Source organism: Notechis scutatus, chromosome 6 (assembly GCF_049901735.1).
Source record: "Notechis scutatus isolate UNSWTSFEM ecotype Mainland chromosome 6, rNotScu1.2, whole genome shotgun sequence".
Lineage (NCBI taxonomy): Eukaryota > Metazoa > Chordata > Lepidosauria > Squamata > Elapidae > Notechis > Notechis scutatus.
Genome location: NC_142014.1, coordinates 17,910,567 through 17,933,670, shown reverse-complemented (window position 1 = coordinate 17,933,670; position 23,104 = coordinate 17,910,567). Strand labels below are relative to the sequence as shown.

General features: G+C 34.9%; 1 protein-coding gene across 1 annotated transcript in view; it reads left to right on the top strand.

Moving 5' to 3' along the window:
• Nucleotides 1-23,104, top strand: part of TAFA5 (TAFA chemokine like family member 5) — a 344,874-nt gene that overhangs the window by 260,955 nt on the left and 60,815 nt on the right. Inside the window, 1 exon segment of the mRNA XM_087969430.1 lies at nucleotides 21,545-21,672. Coding sequence (XP_087825556.1) covers nucleotides 21,545-21,672 — 128 coding nt within the window.

Here is a 23,104-nt window from a genome sequence, read left to right as displayed (position 1 = left end):
CATTTTGCTAGTTCTAGCTTTTTTTGGCTGCTAAATTACTTGTGTGAGATTGGTTAGAGAAAGTTATTACTTGTCCTTGGAAAGGGCTATATTACTGGCTCCTTAAAGGAAAAGTTCATAATATCTTTAATGTAGAATCTACTTTGGATCACACCCTATTGGATAATTCTAGGTCAGTGTCAATTAACTATTCTTTACCATGGTGAGAAAGAAGATAGTGAGTTTACAAATTCAGGAGATCCTGCATATCTGAATCATTCTAATTAGGTTTAAGATAGGATATGAGATATGAGACAGAAATTATATTATGATGCCAGAAAATGGATAAAAAGGGAATACAGTCCTGTTAAGGTTTATTTACGTACTTTACATCTGTGGATGGCAAGGCTGGACATTGGAAACATTATAATGCTGTTATTTGTTTTTTGTGTCAATTGTTCTATTGAGAATTTGGTATTGAGGAACTGCATCGATTCTGTGGGACTCTCTCATCTTTGTTGTTTGTGGGAAAGATTATCCAGTCGAGATGAAGTATCAATATGCTAATATTACTCGGTTCAATTGTTCTTGACCCAAGGAAATGATTTAATGATTTAAATACTTCATAATTTGTCTAAACTAGCTGCATGAAAATAGATTTTGAAACTGATTCAAGGAAAGACAGAGATTCTGTTGCTGTTAGAAAATAAAGCTTAGATTCCCTGTTGAAACAAATAACACGGAATTGATATATTGCATGTTTGTTTAATAATATCTTGTATTTACTACGATGAAATTTAAGACACTGTAAATGTTCCATCATTAGAAAATGTAATCAACCAGTTCCCCACCGCCAGAAAAAAATAAATGCATCCCCCACTGAGGCTTTGCTCAACCATAATAGAAAATTAACAAGTAACAACTCAATCACAATTAAAATTATATAAAAATAATAATATAAATATATACTTAATAGAGTTACAGTTACAGTGAAAATAATGTTGATGCAATTTTAAAAACCTACACCTATTTATCATCTAATTTTGTTAATCAGATTTACAGTAAAACAGCCCTAGCATCATTCTCTGCATCTGTTCATAATTACTTTCATTAGTCAGTTTGCTTTATTGAATAAATAGGTTTTCAGATCTTACTTAAATAATTTCAGCTATGGGTTCAGCTGGGTTGGTGGAGAGGAGAGAATTATACAAGCTCTAGTTTGACTTAAGAAAGCAATACAGTATATCTGTATTTGCATATAAAGAAGACAAATGCATCAGGGTGTGTTTTAGATTAGATTAGATTAGAATTCTTTATTGGCCAAGTGTGATTGGACACACAAGGAATTTGTCTTGGTGCAAATGCTCTCAGTATACACAAAATAAAAGATACATTCGTCAAGAGTCAAGAATCATAACGTACAACACTTAATAATAGTCAGAGGGTACAATAATCAATCAAATCATACTAGGAAACGGTCAATATAGATTGTAAGGATACAAGCAACAAAGTAACAGTCATACAGTCACAAGTGGGAGGGGATGGGTGATAAGGAGTGATGAGAAGATTCATAGTAATAGTAATGCAGACTTTGTAAATAGTTGGACAGTGTTGAGGGAATTATTTGTTTAGCAAAGTGATGGCATTTGGGAAAAAAATGTCCTTGTGTCTAGTTGTTCTGGTGTACAGTGCTCTATAGCGTCGTTTTGAGGGAAGGAATAGAAGGAAATTTGGTAGTAATTGTTTTTTCTGCATTATAATTTTCTCAAGAGAGCAAGGTTTTTTTATAACTTGTCAAAAGAAGGGTTATTCTGAGCCTGTATATTAGTTTCTCAGAGGAGAACTCTGGATTCATTTGTCTTATAGTGCACCTGTTCGTTTTCTTAGCTCTCTGTAGTATTCTATGGAGTCTTTTCCAACACCAAAGTTCAAAAGTTCAGTTCAGTTGCTTCCATGGAAAACTATTGCCTATGTGATTCTGAATTTTATAGTCAGCTAATCAAGGCATATAAATATTGTTTTTAATGCCTTCATTGTTAGTCTACCAAGCAACACACAATTTCACTAGGGCTGAAATCTTCAATTTGATTCCATAAAAATGTAGGCAAATGCGTAATATCCACGTAATAATCAGAATGGTGAACTAAACACAGGCATACTAATTCAAGGTTTCTAATTTCATGTATTTTTAGAATTTATCCTTTATAAAGTTTCCAGTGTATAAAAAGTGCATGAAGAGCAATTAACCATGTATTATTACTATTTGAAGAGATACACTTTTTAATATAAAATTTATATTCAGTCTTTTATGAGAGCAAGGTGAGCATGTAGCAGACTTCATGGCAAGTAAACACAAAGTTAAAGAGAAATAGATGCTATCCTGTTTTTAATTGTATTCTGCAAAATACAATTTTGTATGATTGATGGGGTTTTCCAACCTATCAAATAGCAATAGCACTTAGATTTATATACCACTGCATAGTGCTTTAGAGCACTCTCTGAGTGGTTTACAGAGTCAGCATATTGCACCCAACAATTTGGGTCCTCATTTTATTGACCTTGGAAGGATGGAAGGCTGAGTTAACCTTGAACCAGTCAGTATCGAATTCCTGACAATGATCAGTTAGCCTGCAATGCTGCATTCTAACCATTGTGTCACCAAGGCGCAAAATATGTTCAATAATATATAAGATCTTTGCTGATCGACTTAGTGTCTGAGAAGATGAATGCTTTGAATTTTGCCAGTCATAGCTACTAGAGGGTGGGGGGAGCTGAATTTATGAACAATTGATATTTTTTTTTACAAAATATTTTGGCAGTACAGGAACAACATAATCTTGTGTGGTAGTGCAAAAGTAGAATCTATGAGCATTGGTTAGAATGCAGTACTGCACGCTACTTCTGCTGCCTGCCGGCTGCCTACAATTTGACAGTTCAAATCTCATCAAGCTCAAGGTTGACTCAGCCTTCCATCCTTCCAAGGTGGGTAAAATGAGGATCCGAATTATTAGAGAGGGCTGTAAAGCACTGTGAAATGGTATAAAAGTATAAGTGATATTGCTATTGCAGAAAGTGGTCTACAGAAGGAAAGAATGTATGACAGTAGTTGTGTATATCTGGTCTATATTTTAAAAGGCAAAAGACAATACATGATTCTATCCTATAATGTAAGGCCTTAGTTTATAATGTATATATTCAGTGAAGTTAGAATTCCAGGGAAATCCATAGCCTAACTTTACCTCAGAATTGGAATGGAAACTAGTCATCATTTCCATTTCTCTAAATGCTTTGATACTATTTTGAGCCTCAAGAAATGGGTCTCTGTGATATTGATATTTCGTTAAGTATCCTTGAGAAATGAAAACAACAAACTTTTAAAGGAATGCTGTTTTTCACAATCATACCACTGCTGGCAAGTAATTCCCAAAGGAGAAACTTCACTTTAGAGATGAAAGACCAGACACATAATATCATGAGGTTTTCTTCTCTCTTTCAGAAGCTTTGCAAGTATTTTCATGATTTGGTAAGCATCCAAATGAAGTTTTGATGGGGTTTTTTTTACACTGAGTTTTGATGGTTATTGAAAACTAGTGAAGTTTTCTTATATTTTTAGGAAAATTAGTTAATTACTTCCAACTTGTCCACTGATTTCAGGGCATGTGCTTAAACTAAATTCAATGATAAAAGAATGGAGTTCTGTTTGAAGGGTACCTCATGAAATAAGAACATTCTTAGATACTTTTGGGGCTGCTTATAGTTTTAATTTAAAAAATGAATCTATTATTATTGCATGATCAAAATTCAGACCAAAAATGTGATAATATTGTGAACAGTTTTGCTTTTCATCATAGTATTGAAAGGTCAACCCTGTTCTCTAAGCTTTGATGCCAGAGAAATTCTGGCAATATGGAGTAAATAAAAAGGTATCAGAATAATAAACTGTTCTATTTATTTTTTATTTTTAAAAACAAACATACACATACAAAACATAAAAACATAAAACCATCTTCCATTTTATATACATACAGTGTGTCAGTTGGTTATGTATCTTTTGTGCTATCCTTTTGTAGTCGTTTACTCACAATTTATATCAGTCTTCACATTATCAAACTAACATATGCTTATATATTTATCAGTTATAAATCATCCATGATTAAACTATTTATTCCATCATTTTTTACGAGATTTCCAAGTTTTGTCTTAAAATTTGTGTTGTACTTTCAACCATCTATATTATGTTTTAAATCAATCTATTAAATTTCTATCACAAAATTATCTAGTCTATTACATTACCATGCCTTTTTATCCAACCATTGATAAAACAAATCCCATATCATATAAAATTGCTTATCTTGTTTTTCTCTAATTTCAAATGTCAGTTTACTCATTTCAGCACAATCCATAAATTTTTTGATAACTTTCTCCTGCATAGGTATTTTGTCATTTTTCCAGTTCTTTGCAAATACAATTCTAGCCGCTGTTAAAACATTTACAATCAAATATTTCAGTTCTTTATTGTATATGTCCGGTATGACTCCCAATAAAAAGATCTCTGGTTTAAAGTCTATATGTTGTTTTATCATTTTTTCCAACCATGTGTGGATTTTAGTCCAATATTTCTTTGCGTCCGAGCATGTCTACCACATATGATAATATGAACCAGGTATCTGATGACACTTCCAACATTTATCTGATTTATTCTTAAACATTCTCACAAGTCTCATCAGGGGTAGGTGCCACCTGTAAAACATCTTATACAAATTTTCTTTATATGCAGTTGACATTGAGACCACAGTTTTTGCCATTTTTCTAAATCAATTCCATATCCAAAATTTCCCCCCCAAGCAATCATCGTTTCTTTAACTTGTTCTTCCTCCAATTTAAATTCTAATAGATGTCCATAATTTTTTTAATTACCTTTTCATCAGTACCCATCAAAATTTTATCTAAGTCAGTCAACTTATCATAAATACCTTCTGCCTTAGAGTCTTTTTAAAGTTTCTTCCAACTCTTTCTTTTGTCTCGTTAACATTTTGTTAATATCTTTGTTTTGTCTTTGTTTATTCTCAAACCTGCTACTTTTCCATATTCTTCTATTTTTTCTATTAATTTGGGTGCTGTTTCCAATGGGTCTTCTAATATAAATACCAGGTCATCTGCAAAAGCTTGCAATTTATACTCCTCCTTTTTAATTTTCATTCCTTTTATTTCTTTTTCTTCTCTGATATTTCTGTTCAGTACTTCCAATGTTAACACAAACAGCAGAGGTGACAATGGACAGCCTTGCCTTGTCCCTTTTCTTATATCTATGGATTCTGTTAATTCTCCATTCACCATCACCTTTGCAGTTTGTTCATGATATATTGTTTCAATGGCTTGGATAACTTTCTTACCAAAGCCCATTTGTATCAGTTGCAATAAAATAAATTACCGACTCACATTGTCAAAGGCTTTTTGAGCATCTAGAAACATCAAGGCCATTTGCTTCTCAGGGTATGCTTCATAATATTCCAGAATATCCAAAAATGATTCTCACATTGTCTTTGATTTGTCTCTTTGGCAGAAATCCATTTTGATCAGTATGAATAAAATTATTTAAGTATCTTTTTAGTCTTTCTGCCAAAAATGAAGCAAAGATTTTGTCATCTGAGTTCAATAAAGATATAAGTCTATAATTTTTAACTTGCTGCAGGTCTGTACCTTCCTTCAGTATAAGTGTAATGTATGCTTCTGACCATGTTTTGGGTATTCTTTTCTTTAACATAACTTCATTCATAACTTCTAAAAGATGAAAATTCAATATTTCCTGAAAAGTCTTGTAGAATTCCGCTGGCAAACCATCTGGACCTGGTGCTTTCCCAGCATTCTTTTTTTTTTTAAGGCTTCTGTTAATTCCATCATTGTTATACTTCCTTCTAACATTGTTTCAATGTTTTGGGGTATCTGAGGTAGGTTCGCTTTCTGAAGATATTGCTTAACTTTTTCTTCTTGAATATTCTCTTGAAAGTATAGTTTTCCATAATAGTCTTGTATAATTTTTTTCTTCTCCTCATTTCCAAAACAAACCTGTCCTTCTTTATTTATCAATTGACTAATTCTTCTTGCTTCTCTTTCTTTTCTCAGTTTATAAGCTAGCCATCTGCCTGGTTTATTTGCATCTTCAAAGTAATTCTGTTTTGCATTTTTAATTTTTTGTGCTAATTCCTCTTTTTCCATTAGTCCCATTTTATGTTTAATTATATCCATTTTATTTTTAATGTCTTTTTTTATGGGGACATCTGTAAATCTTTTTGCAGTCTTTTATACAGTAGTCATCCTCTAATGTCTTAAATGTCTTTTTCTGTTTTATGTTTCTTCTAGTATAATCTATTATCAAGCCTCTTGTGTAGGCCTTCATCATGTCCCAAAGATTCTGTAAAGATCTATCCTCTTTTCTATTTTTTTTTAAAGAAGAAAACAAGTTCTTTCTCTATTTTCTGCTTAAAGTCTTTTTCTTTCAGTATCATATTATTTAAAGTCCATCTAGATCTCCTCTTGTGTCCTTTCCAAATAACTGATACTGGATTATGATCTGCCCAGGTGCTTGTTTCTATTTCAATCTGTCGTACATTAGTCAATAATTCTGCTGACATCCATATCATATCTATTCTAGAGCAGGATGTGTGTCTGTTTGAATAAAAAGTATATTGCTTACTTTCCGCATTTCTCTCTCTCCATGCATAATAAACTGTTCTATTTATTTATTGAATTATGTTTCTTCTCTTACTATGTTTACTTTATAGATTTTATAACATGTTATTTTTTGGAATGCATATAGATATGTGCTATTTGTGTATCTCTCTCTCTCTCTCTCTCTCTCTCTCTCTCTCTCTCTCTCTCTGTGTGTGTGTGTGTGTGTGTGTGTATTGCAAGCATTTAAGTTGAATTTGGTAATCACATTTTTATCCATAAGATTGCCTTATATTGTCAAATTTTGGCTGTTTGGTTGCTAAATCTGGTGACAATTTATTGCAGAAAACACATGGTTACTAAAGCACAGAAGGTGTGACATAAGCTTAACATTGTTTGAAAATCAAACAAATTTGGCTTCTTCAAAATTTCCCCCCAAAATTGCTATATTTGTGTGGTCAGCTGAATTCTTTGAATCATTTGAACAAGTCTCAAATACCTTAGATATAAAACTCAAGAATAGTCTGGATGACTTTGCAGCTAAATTAGAATTAGCTGCAAAGTTGCTGCACTTCAATTTTTAAAGTATTTGTTTAGATATCTATAACTTCCATATTTCACAAGCAAAAATCCAGACATCCAATAGTTGGAAGCAAAATATATCATTTTCTGGTAATGGTAATTGGTATCTGGTAATTTATGCTAATGGTTATAATAAATTAGCTTGGTGTATGGCTGACTCTACTATTTCAAATACATTTCATAGGCAGCCTCTAATTAGTGGCAACTATTTCATGTTTCTTGTACTAGTTATTTTTAATGATTTTCAAATAATTTTGCTTTAGTTAGTGAAAATTGCAAAAAATGAAAGGAACTCTTGAGAAATTACTATTAGTTACATTTTGTTCTTCAAGGCATTAATATATTCTTACGGAAAAATGTATGTGCCTACTGTTGTTTTCAGTGCTTTGTACATAGGTTAAGCAATACAATAAATTTTCTTTTATGAAAAGAAGTCTGTATGATTGTTGCTTGGTAACATGAATTTATGTGAATTGGATGCTTTGTTTACGTCAGTCTGGAACAAAGTTATTATTGTACGATACTCATTCTCCCCAGTTTTTAATATTAAGTTCTTAGAGTTCAGTAATTTCATCTATGGAATAGTAACTGTGAATGAATTGTAAAATAAAATAAAATAGCTATTATTCAAATGTTAAACTGCCTTGAGTTAATGCATGTTACATATTTGAAGCCTATAAATTCCTAGACCCTGCTGTTCACTAAAACAAAATGTAATAAAATGTCACAGTTCTTCTAAGTTAAATGGAATTCAAGCAAAAAAAAATTTTTTTAAAAAAATGACAGTCTAAATGTCAATGATATAGTGTATATCTTTCATTTGTTCATCCGTTAATCATATCAGTATTTATTATGAATTAATATAATGATCTTATCCTATGCTTTACATTTAATCTTTTGTTTGGGTTGTCAGATTTTTCGGACAGTTAAAGCATTCTTAATTATTATGTGCATTTTAAAGCAACATTCCCAAGTTCAGCTTTATACATAGACTTCCCTAATATATTATTGTCTTGCATGCATTCAGAAATACACCATTTTCTGGCACCACATTTTCTAAATATGTCACTGATGGTTGCTATGCACTGTAGTTTATATCAGTAGTTTATAAGATATTTTGTTCCCAGAGAGATCTATAGCAAATTTTATATCTATAAGTTTGTGGCTAGTCTAAGTATTGCATATATTCCACATGAGAATAGATTAGCAATTTTCAATATAGTATGAATATTTAATTCTTCTACAAGCTGTTTTATGCAGCATAATAGACTTAGACATTTAACACAACTTTTTAAAATGCTGCTTTTCTGATTTTTAAGATAACTTTAATTGTGTTACATTGCTTGAAATTGAAAACAATTCCATGGAAACAACATTGATAAATGCTGCATGTTTGTTCCTGAAAAAATGTTTACATTGTCATTGCTTTAAACTTGAGAAGCTCCTGTAGTCATAAATACAATTGCTAAATATATTTCAGTTTATGCAATGATTTCTCTATCCATGTAGAAGAAATATATTGCAAGAAAATTCAAGATAAAACCAGTATGAAATAGACTTCAGTATTATTCTTTACTATAATTTTCTTTGAGAAGATGGAGTGAAATTCTAGTGCAATAGCAAAGGTTTTTGTAAAGAGAGGAAGGTTGGGGATGCTTATTGACCGAGTTACTATCTTGGGCATTTGTTTGTGCTTATCTGCCAGGAGTGCCAGCTGTTATATCAGTTCAAAAGTGATCTTTCTCTTGTTTTTTTTTGCTTAGCACCCTGAAAATCTATGGAGTTATGCCTACCAGTGCAGCAAGTTGCTTTTCTGTCATTGGATAACTATTGCTAAGGCAACCCCGAAAAAAGCAATTGCTAACTATTGAGCATATAATATCATTAAAGCAGACATTTAAATATGAATTGATATAAAATATGACTTTGTATAATATAGCGATCAGCTGCTCATCGTAAACAAATGGGTTGTGAGTTTTTTTGTTTTTGTTTGCAAGTAAGTAAATCTAGGTTAAATACGAGATACATATTTATGTATTCAGGAATTCATAAAGAGTGTTTATAGATTAACATGTTACTTGAATAGAACTCAGAATTTATTTTTTTAATAGGAATTAAAAATAGGAATTACAGTTAAGTGCTAACTATTGAGCATATAATATAATTAAGGCAGGCATTAAAATATGAATTCGTATAAAATATGGCTTTGTATAACAGCAATCAGCTGCTCAGCATGAACAAATGAGTATTTATTTATTGATTTGATTTGATTTGTCAATCGCTTACAAGATAATAGGTATAAGCATATACATAGCTATGAATACATGAAATGGGTACATATAAGAAAAATAAAAGAAACAATAGGACAGGGATGGTAGGCACGTTGGTGCGCTTATGCACGCCCCCTACAGATCTTAGGAAAGGGGTGAGGTCAATAGTAGACAGACTAAAGTTAAAGTTTTTGGGGTTTGGGGAAGAAACTACAGAGTCAGGTAGAGTATTCCAACATTGACCACTCTGTTGCTGATGTTGTATTTCCTGCAATCAAGTTTGGTGCGGTTAACCTTGAGTTTGTATCTATTGTGAGCTCTTGTGTTATGGTTGAAGCTGAAGTATTCATTGACAGGTAGGACATTGCAGTGTATGATTTTATATACCATACTTAGATCAGACCGAAGATGGCGTAATTCAAGGTTTTCTGGGTCTAGAATTTCAAGTCTGGTGGCATAAGGTATTCTACAATGAGTAGAGGAGTGGAGAACTCTTCTTGTGAAATATTTCTGGACTTTTTCAACTGTGCTAATATCAGATACGTAATGTGGGTTCCAGACTGATGAGCTGTATTCGAGTATTGGTCTAGCAAATGTTTTGTATGCTCTAGTTAGTAGTGTGATATTACCAGAGAAAAAGCTATGTAGGATTAGGTTAACAACTCTTAATGCCTTTTTGGCTATGTAGTTACAGTGGGCTCTAGCACTTAGATCATTAGAGATGAGTATTCCAAGGTCCTTGACAGAGCTTGGATCATCAACAAGGTCTTGACTATTCAGCTTGTATTTTATTTTCTGATTTTTTTTTGGCAGTATGTAAGACAGTGCATTTATTTGTTGAGATTTGAAGTTGCCATTTGTTTGACCATTCTGATACATAGTCAAGATCTTTTTGAAGGGTAGCAGTATTGTCTGTGGTATTGAACGGCTTTACATCATCAGCGAAAAGAACGCAGTTGCTCTTAATATGATCACAGAGGTCATTTATGTAGAGTATTAAGAGAGTTGGCCCTAGAACACTGCCTTAGGGGACACCACTATTGACAGGTACAGAATTTGATAGGACACTCCCAATTTTGACCATTTGTTGTCTGTTTGACAGGAATACTTCTATCCAGTTATGCAGTTGTCCAGAGATACCATAAGATTTTAGTTTTAGGAGTAGTTTGTTGTGTACCACTGAATCAAAGGCTTTACAGAAGTCTATGTAGATTGCGTCTATTGCTTTGCCCTGGTCGAGTTGTGTAGTCCATATGTTTTTGCAGTGTAAGAGTTGCAGATTACAGGATAGTTTTTTCCTGAAACCAAATTGTTTATTGGAGAGTAGGTTGTTTGTCTCTAAGTGGAGGATAATGGATTGGTTAACAATTGATTCCATGACTTTACAGGTGACACAGCATAAGGAGATTGGTCTTTAATTTTCAACTAGGCTTGGGTCTCCCTTTTTGAAGATGGGGATGACCGTGGCTTGTGACCATAGGTTAGGCAAGGAGCTGGTCCTGAAAGATTTTTCAAAGATTATGCTTTGAGGTTGGGCTATGGCAGTGGATAGCTTTTTTAAGAAGTAGGCACATATTCCATCCGGTCCAATAGATAGAGATAGTTTTAGATTGTGTAGTGCTTTTTCAACATTGTCTTCTGTAAAATCAATATGTATTAGATCATTGTAGTTGTCTGTGGTTCAGCTAGGAAATACTGGGCATGATCCATTGCTGTTTACAAATACTGAGCCGAAGAATGTGTTAAAGATGTTGGCTTTAATGGTGTCGTCGTTGCAGTCTTTACCATTAGGTCCTTTCAGGGGTGGGATGAACCTTGAGTCTTTTAGTTTGTTGTTTACAAAATTGTAAAAAGTGCGGGTGGAATTGGTGCATAGAAGGTTTTCCTCTTGTTTAATGTGATAATTGGTGCATTCAGTCTTTATCTGGTGGCATAAATTTTTGTATCGGCTTTTGAAATTGGCAACGTGACCAGATTTGTTTTTCCGCCAGAGTGATCTCTTTTTGGATTGAAGTTTCCTTATTGTTATGGGTAATCTGTTTTTTTTTTTTTGTTTGTTTTGGGAGTTGTTGTTGGTACATATAGTTTGATGACTCTTTTGACTTCAAGTAAAAATATGTTGTAATGGTCTTCAACAGTATTGCATCCAGTGAATAGAGATTGCTAATCAAGGGATGAGAGATCGTTGTCTATAAGATCACAGTTGCCTTTTTTGAAGTTATAATTGGGGATTACGTCATTGTGATGATTTTTGTGTGGGCGTATGTTGAGACAAAAGTCAATCATATTGTGGTCACTGCTGGAAAAGGGTTCTTTAGTTTGTATTCCGTAAATTAAATTCAAACTATTGCAGAAGATGAGATCGAGGCAGTTGTTTAGTCTAGTGTTGTTGGTTACTAGTTGTTCCAGTCCCAGAATTGTAACAGCATTGTCGAAGGTTGCGTGTATGGGTTTAGTTGTACATTCATTTAGGGTCCAGTAAATATGAGGTAGATTGAAGTCACCAAGAAAGATAAAAGTGTGTGGGCAGGATGCTGCCCATGTTAGTAGTGTATTTAGCTTTTTTACATGTTTGATGTGATAATCATGTGCTCTGTAACATAGTGAGAATCGAAATGTGATATTTAAGGATAGTTCACAGATGATGGTCTCAGGAAGAGCAAGCTCCTGGGTAACTTGGATGTTTTTTAGATGTAAGGACTTTTTATAGAAGATAGCAACACCACCTCCTCTACGAATTTCACGATCTGATCGGTAAACATGATAGTCTTTTACTGTGGTAATGGAGTCAGGGAGAGATGCATTGAGCCATGTTTCACAGACAAATATGATGTTGAATTTAGCCATATTTAGTAAGAATAGAAATTCAGGTATTTTATTCGCATGGCTTCTTGCATTGAGTAGCTTGCATTTAAGGCCAGCAGTAGTTGGAATTGAGGTAGTTAGGGGCATGCGTGCCTAGTCTTGGGTGATGGTGGATTGGTTGGAGTAGAGTTGTGGTTGAAGGTTAAAGCTGAGTTGCGGCTTGTGTGACTTACTTTTGATACAGTCAGCATGGTAGTCAATGTACAGGTCCTTCTCTCCATTGTCTAGACGTTCTTTGAGTTCAGTGCGGAGTACACAGGAGCGGGCACGTTGCTGTATGGTTAGGTCAGGGCGACAACGGAGGTTCTTATGGTTGGTGTTGGTTTTGGCGAGTGAATTTATAGTGTAAATGAATTTACGTTTGCTTGATTCATTTTTGCAAATGAGCCTGCAGAAGGGTGGGGCCACAGAGCCGTCTCTGTTTTTGAACTCTCGGCCAATGCGGGAAATGTCAAGTATTTCATCAGGAGAGATGGTTGATGCTTAATAATCACTGATGATGTTTCGGACAGTTGTAATGTCATCATTATCATTGATGTCCTCTAGACCAAATAAGATGGTGTTTGGACGTTTCCGTTCACGCTCAACAGCTTCTCTGATGAGGATTGGGATATCATTATTTGTCTGGCTTATGTTTTTTTGTGGATTGGGTTGTGGATTGGGTTGTGGTTGTTGGGTAGAGATGTGGTTTGTAGCTATTGGATGTTGTGGCTTTTTGTTTTTGTTTGCAAGTTAGTAAATCTAAGTTAATTAAGAGATACACATTTATGTATTCAGGAATTCATAAAGATTATTTGAGGATTAACATATGAAGTTTAAATACAATTTAGAATTGTGTTAAAAATAGAATTATGAATAGAATAAAAAACAGAATTATCAGGGGAAACACTGCTAGAAAAAATAGTTTACATTCAGATGTATAAATAAATTATGATTCAGTAGCCAGTTTTATTAAATAGATACTGTATTTCACTTTAAAATATTCATGTTTGAGTGTTTAACACATCATAATGCTGCAGAATGGGCAACCATCAGCACCTCTTTCAAAAAGAACCATCATCATCTCTTTTCCTGAGCTTATTCAGTATGCACATGAGCCTAAGAAAGTACATGTTTGCATTAAAGGTGCTGGGGCTGATAGCACAGTATAGTCTTCAAAGCAGCTAACTGTACTCTCTCAGTGTCTCCTTAACTCAAATATCTTTTTCCCCCCCTGGGATTATGTGGTCTTTTTAAGACCTTGGCTGACAGGTTAAATACAGAATAATAGGCTTGTAAGGTACTTTGGAGGTCTTCTGGTCCAAACACCTGCTCAAGCAGGAAACCCTATACCATTCTGGAGAATGGCGTAGTAGGTATGCTCCTATACACATTCCTGTTTAGAAAGTGATATACTTTTGCTTTCATGCTTAGAAAACGAGTTCTTCTTAATACTTAGGAGTTGTGGGGAAAGGAAATTGATCATACCTCTGGAATGGAAGTGTTAATACTGTGCCATTTGATAAATAAACAAGTTTATGAAAGCCATATTTCCCTAACATAGTTTTCCTACCGACATAGGGAAGTACTCATCCTCCAATTTCAGACTATCCTCCAACTTTGGTACTCATCTGACCTGGTCTTTCAATGGAAACAAACATTGCTGATTAACATATTGTAACATGCTATTATTTTCCAATCTGACTACTTTCTTTTATCAAACCAAGCTGAGGGGGAGGAATGTATGTATGTATGTATGTATGTATGTATGTATGTATGTATGTATGTATGGTATTCAGCTTTTTTCGGGTACTCTCCCACATCACTATAGTTGTGCTTTTAAAGTTGTAGCAATGTTTCGGCAGAATCTTATCTGCCATCATCAGGCTTCTGTAAACGTTGCTACAATTTTAAAAGCACAACTATAATGACGTGGGAGAGTACCCGAACAAAGCTGAATACCATACATATAAATACCCACGAAAACTTAAGAAAACATATATATGGTATTCAGCTTTGTTCGAGTATTTTCCCACGTCATTATAGTTGTGCTTTTAAAGTTGTAGTGACGTTTTGGCAGAATCTCATCTGCCATCATCAGGCTTCTGTATTGTGTTTGTCTGTGAGTCAGGCTTTCACAGCCGTTTCTGTTTTAGATATATATATAAAGAGACTTTCATTTATTTAACAACATTTATAATGCATCCTAATTCTGATGGACATAGGTGGCAAATAACATAGAAAATAAAATTACATGAAGCAAAATAGGTAAGAAAAAAAATGCCCTGTGGCACATGATTTAAAGGATTTTTAGAGTAACTTTCTCAAAAGTAGGCCAATTTGAGCTGGTCCAGTAAGTGCCTTGCAACTGTTTAGGACTTTTATCTTAATTTCTTTTGTGAAACAGATGAGATGGAAATACAATGCATAACCTGATCGTTGCTTGATTGGTAAGTAAGAACACCAGCAATTGAATGTGATGTCAAAAGCATTTGCTGAATGTCCAACGAGAGTACAAGAACGAATGGCAGCCTGCTGAGGACTTTAGACAAAGAATAAGTAGAACTGAAGGCTTAACGAAATAACAGCCAGAGCTGTCATGACAGGATGAGTTCCAAATGCAGGCAATTGAAGCTATTCCTGAAGGTTAACAAATAGTGGAAGGAGAATGGGAAATGACTGACTGCCAGTTTTGAACATACTACTAACGGATCAAGATTTCTATCCATTTCCTTCCCAAATACCAGTGACAAATACATTGGAAGAACAACAGGACCTTTGTACAGGAGCACAAGGTGGCGGAATCTGTCTGTTGCTTATTTTATCACTGAACTGTGCTCCCCTAGATTGTGCTGTGACATAAACAGTGTTGTAAGAACCAAAGTTGGAAGTTGAGCTCTAAGGGAAACAAAATACCTACCCTTGGTTTTTCTTTTCAGAGCAAGGCTGCTCAGAATCCATCGGTAAGGATTCTGTTGTTATAGGGATGGCAGCAATTCATAGACCTCATCAGAATCCCCCGTTGTTGATTCATGAATTTCATACTACACAATATAAAAAAAGCTTCACCACAGAAAACTTACTAGTGCTAGTTGTATTAGCACCACATTTATTAGAGAAAATTGTGACTGTGTTTCTTCAGAAAGGTTGCCCAAGAGAATAGAGATGTTTTTTTTCTCTTGAAAAATAAAAATTGACAAAACTGAATATTATAACTGTGCATGTTATTTGTGTGTGTATATATACATATATGTATATGTACTGTATGCAGGCATGGGATTCCACTGGTATAACAACCGGTTTGGTGATTATGCACGTTCGCGCCAAACACGTGTTTTATGCGCTCGCTCTGCAATTTAAACAGCTATAATACTTATCTTCTACAGCAGTCCCTATGAAGAAAACAGCTGAGACATGGCAAATCACTCTGCCATGCAAATCAGCTGTGCTCTAAACAAAGGAAGTAAAGGACACGAAACAGCAGGGGCGGGCGGGCAGGCCCACACGCTTGTTGCAGCAAACTGGTTTAGAGACTGTGATCTTCAGAGCTAGGGGTTCACCAAATTGGTAAAATCCCTCTCCTGACTGTATGTATATACTGTGTGTATGTGTGCACACAGTATATACTGTACACACACACACACACATGCATGCATGCATTCATACATACATGAAAGAAATACTATCTTAGCCTTCATTTGTGTTTCTATACTTTGCACTTTTCTTTTCTTTTGTCCTCTTAAACTTGTATAATACCTCCACTGTTTATTTCTTCCTGCTCCCATTAACTCTGACATGTTCAGCATACTGGCGACAAAGTGAAATGTCCTAAAAACCTGATCTCTGTAGTGTTTTCTGCTGGCATGCCAGAGATCACTTTAAATTTTACTTTGCTTCCAATACACTAATTGAATACAGCAGAGCGGAACAGCAGGAGATAGAAACAGAGCATAGTGAGTCCTGACAAAGATTTCTCTCTAGAGGCAAGCATTCAATTAACATCCCTTGTTAGACAGCAAAAACTAAGTACCCTGAAGCTATCTGTCACTTATTTGTTATTTCTCTGAAAACTAGAATTTCTACAGTTTGGGGGCTATACAGTTTCAAAATTCCATTCACCCTATGTATGTCACCTAGGTAATCCAAGCTAGATGATCAGTTGATGTTTGATTGAATTGCTACTTCAAAGCACGGTGGTAGAATGGTCATTATTCCTCAATTCAGGAATTTTGTATATGCCTAGCTTCTGCTTAAGATGAGAAAAATTAGTATGCTCCAATGTCCCATGTCTGTATATTTGTACATGTGCATGCATATATACTGTCAGTATATATGCATGCACATGTACAAATATACAGACATGGGGACATTGGAGCATACTATTTTTCTCATCTTAAGCAGAAGCTAGGCATATATTAGAAATAAATATTGACAAGACATGGGCTAGCCCATTTAGGCAGGGGTGGGATTCAAATTTTTTAACAACCGGTTCTGTGGGCGTGGCTTAGGTGGTGGGCATGGCTTGGTGGTCATGTGACTGGGTGGACATGGTCATGTTATTCACTGAGTGTGGCCAAGTCAATATCACTCACATCGAGGCACGCATCTCCTCGCCTGGCCTCTCATGACTGTGGGGATGTTGCAACAGCCATAAATGTGAAAAATTGTCATAAGTCACTTTTTTCAGTGCCATTGTAACTTTGAATGGTCACTCCACACAAGCAAAGTACCAGCAAAGAAGGGGGAAAAAACTCCAGAGATGTTCCTGAGACAGGAAGTCTAGTCCTGCCAAGAATGTAATAAGGGTTAACGGAGAGGCAGTTTCTGTAAGCAATACCAGAATGTTTCCTTCCTGCCTTCCTTACAGGATTAGGCCAGTAATTTCTTCTAACAACCGGTTCTCCGAACTGCTTAGAATGTTAACAACTGGTTCTAGCAAATAGGTGCGAACTGGTAGAATCCCACCCCTGCATTTAGGTCTCTTCAAACTTTTAAGGTTCTTTGTTTTTAAATATTCTTATAAAATAGTATTATTTTTTTTAGAACTTTAAAAAAAAGCTTTGGAAAGCAATATCTGGAACTTTTATTCACTAAGGTTTATGTATAACTAAGTATCATTAGGCTTATGAAAAATCTGTTCCATTAAAGAAAAGTATTTTGTAGCTGGAAATATGTTTGATCTCAAATTTTCCAAACCATGTTGTTATAATATCATATTTGAAGACATAGAAGATCTCAGGATAGGACTATATATCCAGGTAGATTTTTTTCTATGATGGGAAGACGCTAGTAATTGCTTATACTTTTTATTACTCTTCTTTAAAATTAATAGGTAACATATATTCATTGACAAATAACAGAGTTACTGGTAGATATTTATAAAGATCTGTTCCTACAGTGCGTTCTTCTGATTTACTCAGCAAATCTATATCCATTTAACTGGGACTTAACCCCTATTGATCTCATGACAAGGTTTTTAATATGTTTTCTTTTTATTCCTGGAGAATCCTGGCCATGTGAATCAGCTTCATGGTAACAGATCTACTTCCATCTGCCCTCATCCCTCTGAAAAAAAGAAGTTTTTGGTATAATATGCTTTGCTAGCATACATCATTCTTCTCCTGCAATTTTTTTCTTTTTCTTTTTCTATTTCAGGTACCGGAGATGTATAAATTGTGCATTTTTTTTCTTTAATTCTTCCTGTCTTTGACATTTATGTATTTATATTCATATTTTAACCATAATCTTGGAGCCGTACTTTAACCTATATGCCAGTTACACGTTCATGTGATGATTGCTCTCTATTTGATACAAATGCCACCAGACACCTGGTTCGTACTATCATATGTGGTGGACATGCCAAAAAGTGAAAAAAATATTGGATAAAAATACATACATGACTGGAAAAATGATAAAACAGCATATTGATTTGAAACCAGAGATATTCTTGTTTGGCATTTTACCGGATAAGTATGATAAAGGGAATTCATATTTGATTTTCGTGTACTGACTGCAGCTATAATTGTATTTCCAAAACAGTGGAAAAGTGAAGAGATCCCAACATTATCTGGGGGGATTATTACTGAAATATGAACCCATTGTTTTCTAGAGACTGGACACTAAAGCATACACTGAACAGTTACGACAACTGGGTATGTCTAGTCTAACAAAGAAAAGAACTAGGGATTATGATAGTAATCTTCAAATATTTGAGGGGCTATCACAGAGAAGAGGGGGTCAAATCTATTCTCCAAAGTAGCTGAGGGCAGGATAAGAAGTAACAGATGGAAGCTTATCAAAGAGAGATGCAACTTAGAATTAAGGACACATTTCCAATTAGTGAGAACGATTAACCAGTGTAACAGCTCCAGAAGTTGTGGGTCGTCCATTACTGAAGATTTTTCAGAAGACATTGGACATTTGTCTAAAATGGTATAGGGTCTCCTGCTTGAGCAGGGGGTTGGACTAGAGGACCTCCAAGATCCCTTCCAACTCTGTTATTCTATTATTCCGTTATTTGAAACAACATTGTGCATAAGAGAAGTAAAGTGAAGTCATAAAATAAACACTAAGGGTTTGTAACTCTGATTGCATTTTGAAAGCATTTTTAGTTTTAATGGTGTTTTGAAATGACTTAGATTTCTAGTTTGACTTTTGGATTATCTGAACTTCAAATAACTGCTTTTAGACTTTTTGAACTCATATGACTTCCTTGAAATATCTGTCTCTTTCAGAGAACTGTAGCCCCAAATCTCTTTAGGTTACAGCTGTTAACAACTATCTGTGCTTCAGATAATCTCTTATAATGTCAGAACAAAAAACAACAACAACAAATTAACATTTTGTTTCTTAGTCAAAAAAAAAAAACCTAAAAACCTGCTGGGTACATTTTCTCCTGTTGCTGCTCTTGTTTGTGTTATTATTATTATTAGATGGTACAACTTTTGCTCCCTGTCAGAACAAAAGGTCTTTCTGTTTTGAAAGCATTAGGAGTTTTGATAATTTAACATAGGTTACCATATACTTATTCTCTTGTTACATTCCAACAGGTCCTCTGAAATCTGTACTCTTGAAAACAGATTTGAGAGGGAAGCCCTGTGGTTAAGTCTCAATCATATGACTGTGTTAATATTTTCAATTACAGTCTACTCAGTTACAGTTCCTCTCTTGGAATGATACGGGTCCCATGCAGTGATAATACTAATATAAACGTACTCAACAGAAAGAGCAGAAAAGGGGGATTTGTTTTTTTTTAAAGGAAGGTTTTTGTTTTTTTATTCAGTAGTTGATAAAAGATCAGGCTAGGGAGAAACATTCTGTTTTATCTATTGAAAAGTAAAAGATGAATGCACATAAGAATCAAATATATACCTGCAACGTGTGTGGTCCTTGATCTTCTCTGAGCTTGCTTGTTTTCTTGCAGATGTTTCATTACCTAAACTAGGTAACATCATCAGTACTAGTCAGGAGTGCAGTTCGGTGTCTTGCCTGTCTTTGTGGGTGAGGGTAGTCTTAGAGATTCTTTGGTTGGGTTTACTGATGGCTCTTTGGCAGTTTCTTGATTGGGGTATTGCCTACTTGATCATTGGTCTGAAGTTAACCTTGAAGTTAATCTATGTTGATTTGAGTGTTCATTACTGGTGGAGAGGTGCTCGAGTCAGAGGTGGTATTCAGCAGGTTCTGACCAGTTGTGGAGAACAATAGTGGAAATTTTGAATAGTTCATAGAACCAGCAAATACCACTTCTGACTGGCCCCGCCCCATCTATTCTCTGCCTCCCGAATTCCAGCTGGTCAGCTAGGTCTTCTTTTGTTGCCCTGCACAGGAGAACGGAGCTGGAAAGCAGGTTAGTGGGGTGGGGAGGGAATGGGATTTTGCAGTAACCTTCCCCTGCCACACCCGCCAAGCCATGCCCACAGAACCAGTAGTAAAAAAATTTGAATCCCACCACTGTCTGGAGTCCTTTTCTCTTTGGGGCTGATTGATTATCTCTCTTTCATAGTCTATAGATGTTATTGATGTCTGTGTGTCTATTGATGGATGTTTTGTCAGAGTGTCAGGCTTCTAGAAATTTCTTGGCATTTTTGACTTGACCTGGTCTAATTTTGTCACATTTTCCCAATTGAAACTATGATTAAATCTGCCTATATGTTGTGAAATTAAAGAATTTTCATCATGTCTTCTGACTATCTTTGCATGAAGATAAGGATCAGCGTTTATATATGTCATCTCCCAGCACAATTGCTTGTCCAGCAGCATCAAATATGTCTGTGTGTATGTCAGAATAGTCAGGATGGCAGCTGTGGCACATCAAAGCTCTCCCCTTTTCTATATATATAACAACACTTGTACACTAGGCACGGGGATTTTATTGTATGATCACAGCAGTGGTGGGATTCAGATTTTTTTTTGCTACCAGTTCTATGGGCATAGCTTGGTAGGCATGGTAGGGGTACAGGGATACTGTAAAATCTCCATTCCCACCTATTCCTGGGGGAAGGTTACTGCAAATTCCCATTCCCTCCCCACCCCACTAACCTGCTTTCCAACTCCGTTCTCCTATGCAGGGCAACCAAAGAAGACCCAGCCAATCAGCTGGGACTCAGAAGGCAGAGAATATATGGGGGCAGGGCCAGTCAGAGGGGGGAATTTGCCAGTTCTCCAAACTACTCAAAATTTCCACTACCGGTTCTCCAGAACTGGTCAGAACCTGCTGAATACCACCTCTGGATCACGGGATCCCCATTATCTTATTCCAAAGATTGGCATTGAGTTGTCTCAAATGCTTTTTTTTTTTCCTACTTGAAAGAATAGTCACAAAGAGCACTTTCCATGCAGCATCTGGAACTCACATATTTTTTTGCCTACCCATCTCTGGACAATAGGAGATTAAAAACTTTGTCTTTGGGTTAATTGATGCTTGCCTGGCTTCCAAACTCAATGTTGTATGATTTATTGAAAAAAAAAAGAACAACTTCAAATCATAATGACAATTTCAACATTATAATTAAAATTAGCCAGAGATTACCATTTGGCCACAGTATCTAAGTATGTTTCTTCTTTCTCCCTAGAGATATGATAGTGAAGAAGAGGGATGGCAAAGAATCACACCTGCACACATACTGAATCAAAATATACACTAGAGAATGCATGAAGTGCAAACTGATTTTTTGTCTCTTCTTCTCTTTCCTTTTGAACAGCACGCATTATTAAAACAAAACAATGGTGTGAAATGCTTCCATGTTTAGAAGGAGAAGGCTGTGATTTGCTAATCAATAGATCAGGCTGGACCTGTACACAACCTGGTGGGAGAATAAAGACAACCACGGTGAGTTTTCTTGCTTCTTGCAATCCTTTGGGTAGAATAAGTGATCTATTGGGTGTGAAAAAGCAACAAAAAGTAAAAGGTTAAACTGCTTCAGAATAAAACATCATTAATACCATAATACAATCATAGCCATAATTCTCTTACTTAGATATCCTTGATTGCGATCTGACTCACTATGCATGGTGGAGAAAATTATTTATTTGATACTATAAGTGGTGGTAATCAGCTCAGAATCACAGAAAATTCAAATTGTGGCAGCAGGAATTATGTACAACTTAAAACCTTGAGAGTAAATGACACCAAATTTCCAGGAACAGTTGCTCAATGATTGTGTCTAGAGGCTGTCTTCTCTGTAAAGTGAATTGTTTCTTAAGATAGCACCAGCGATTTATTTGATACTATTTATTACCAGTTTATTTTTTTATTAGTAACTAGAGATAAAAAAAATATCATTCCAATAAGAATATTTCTCAAAACTTTCGACATTTAGCAAAGACAAATTTGTTCTGCTGGTTTCTGCTCTTTTAATTGTTGACATATTTAATTAAATGTTTAACAAGCTTTCATGATGGTTTTGATATTTTTATTTTTATTACAAATTGTTTGGGGTGCCATCTGATAGACAATACAAAAAATATATAAACATAAAAAGGGAATGTATGCGGTATAAGTATTAGATCAAGAAAGACATTTTTAGGAAATACATGCTGTAGTATCAAAAAGGTAGTAGAAATCATGTTCTGAATAATAGAACTGACAGTCATTTAACTGTCTTTATACTCTTTTCAACATGAATGTGTCTGTCAGTTGGATAGGTATTCAGTCTAAGCAGTCTACAAAATTTAGCATCTCAAAAACAGAACAATTTTCATTATCAAACTGGGAAATCTATTTGGCATGTATATTCTTTGATTCTAACTGCCTGTATTTCTGGTCCAATTGATTTCCATGTCACATGTTGCCATAAAACTAGTCAAAAAACCTTCCAGTATCTCAATTATGTGAAGAAAAATCCAAACTTCAGTCTATTTGTGACAGACAAATTAAACACAATAAAAGTATCTAGGACTCAACTTTGCATGTTCAATTCAGAATTTGGGAGCAATCCTTCTCCTTTCCTGGATACTTTGGTGAAAAGCCATATCCATGTTCACAGTATGATTCTACAGAAAAACTTATTTTTTTAATGTGATTAAACTGGAATTCCGTGGCTAGGCAGGGAGAAAGTTTGTTCATATTGGAGTTTTTTCACACATGAAGAACAGACTATTATTATTATTTAGTAGTGTATTATTTTTTTAACAAATAACCAACATTGTTTTAATCAATTGGGACCAGGAAGAAGTTTGTACTGTGTAAATAAAAGTTTTAAAAACCTATTGGATTTGGTTTATTTGTTGATAAGCATGATCAAATTTGCAAATTGTCATTA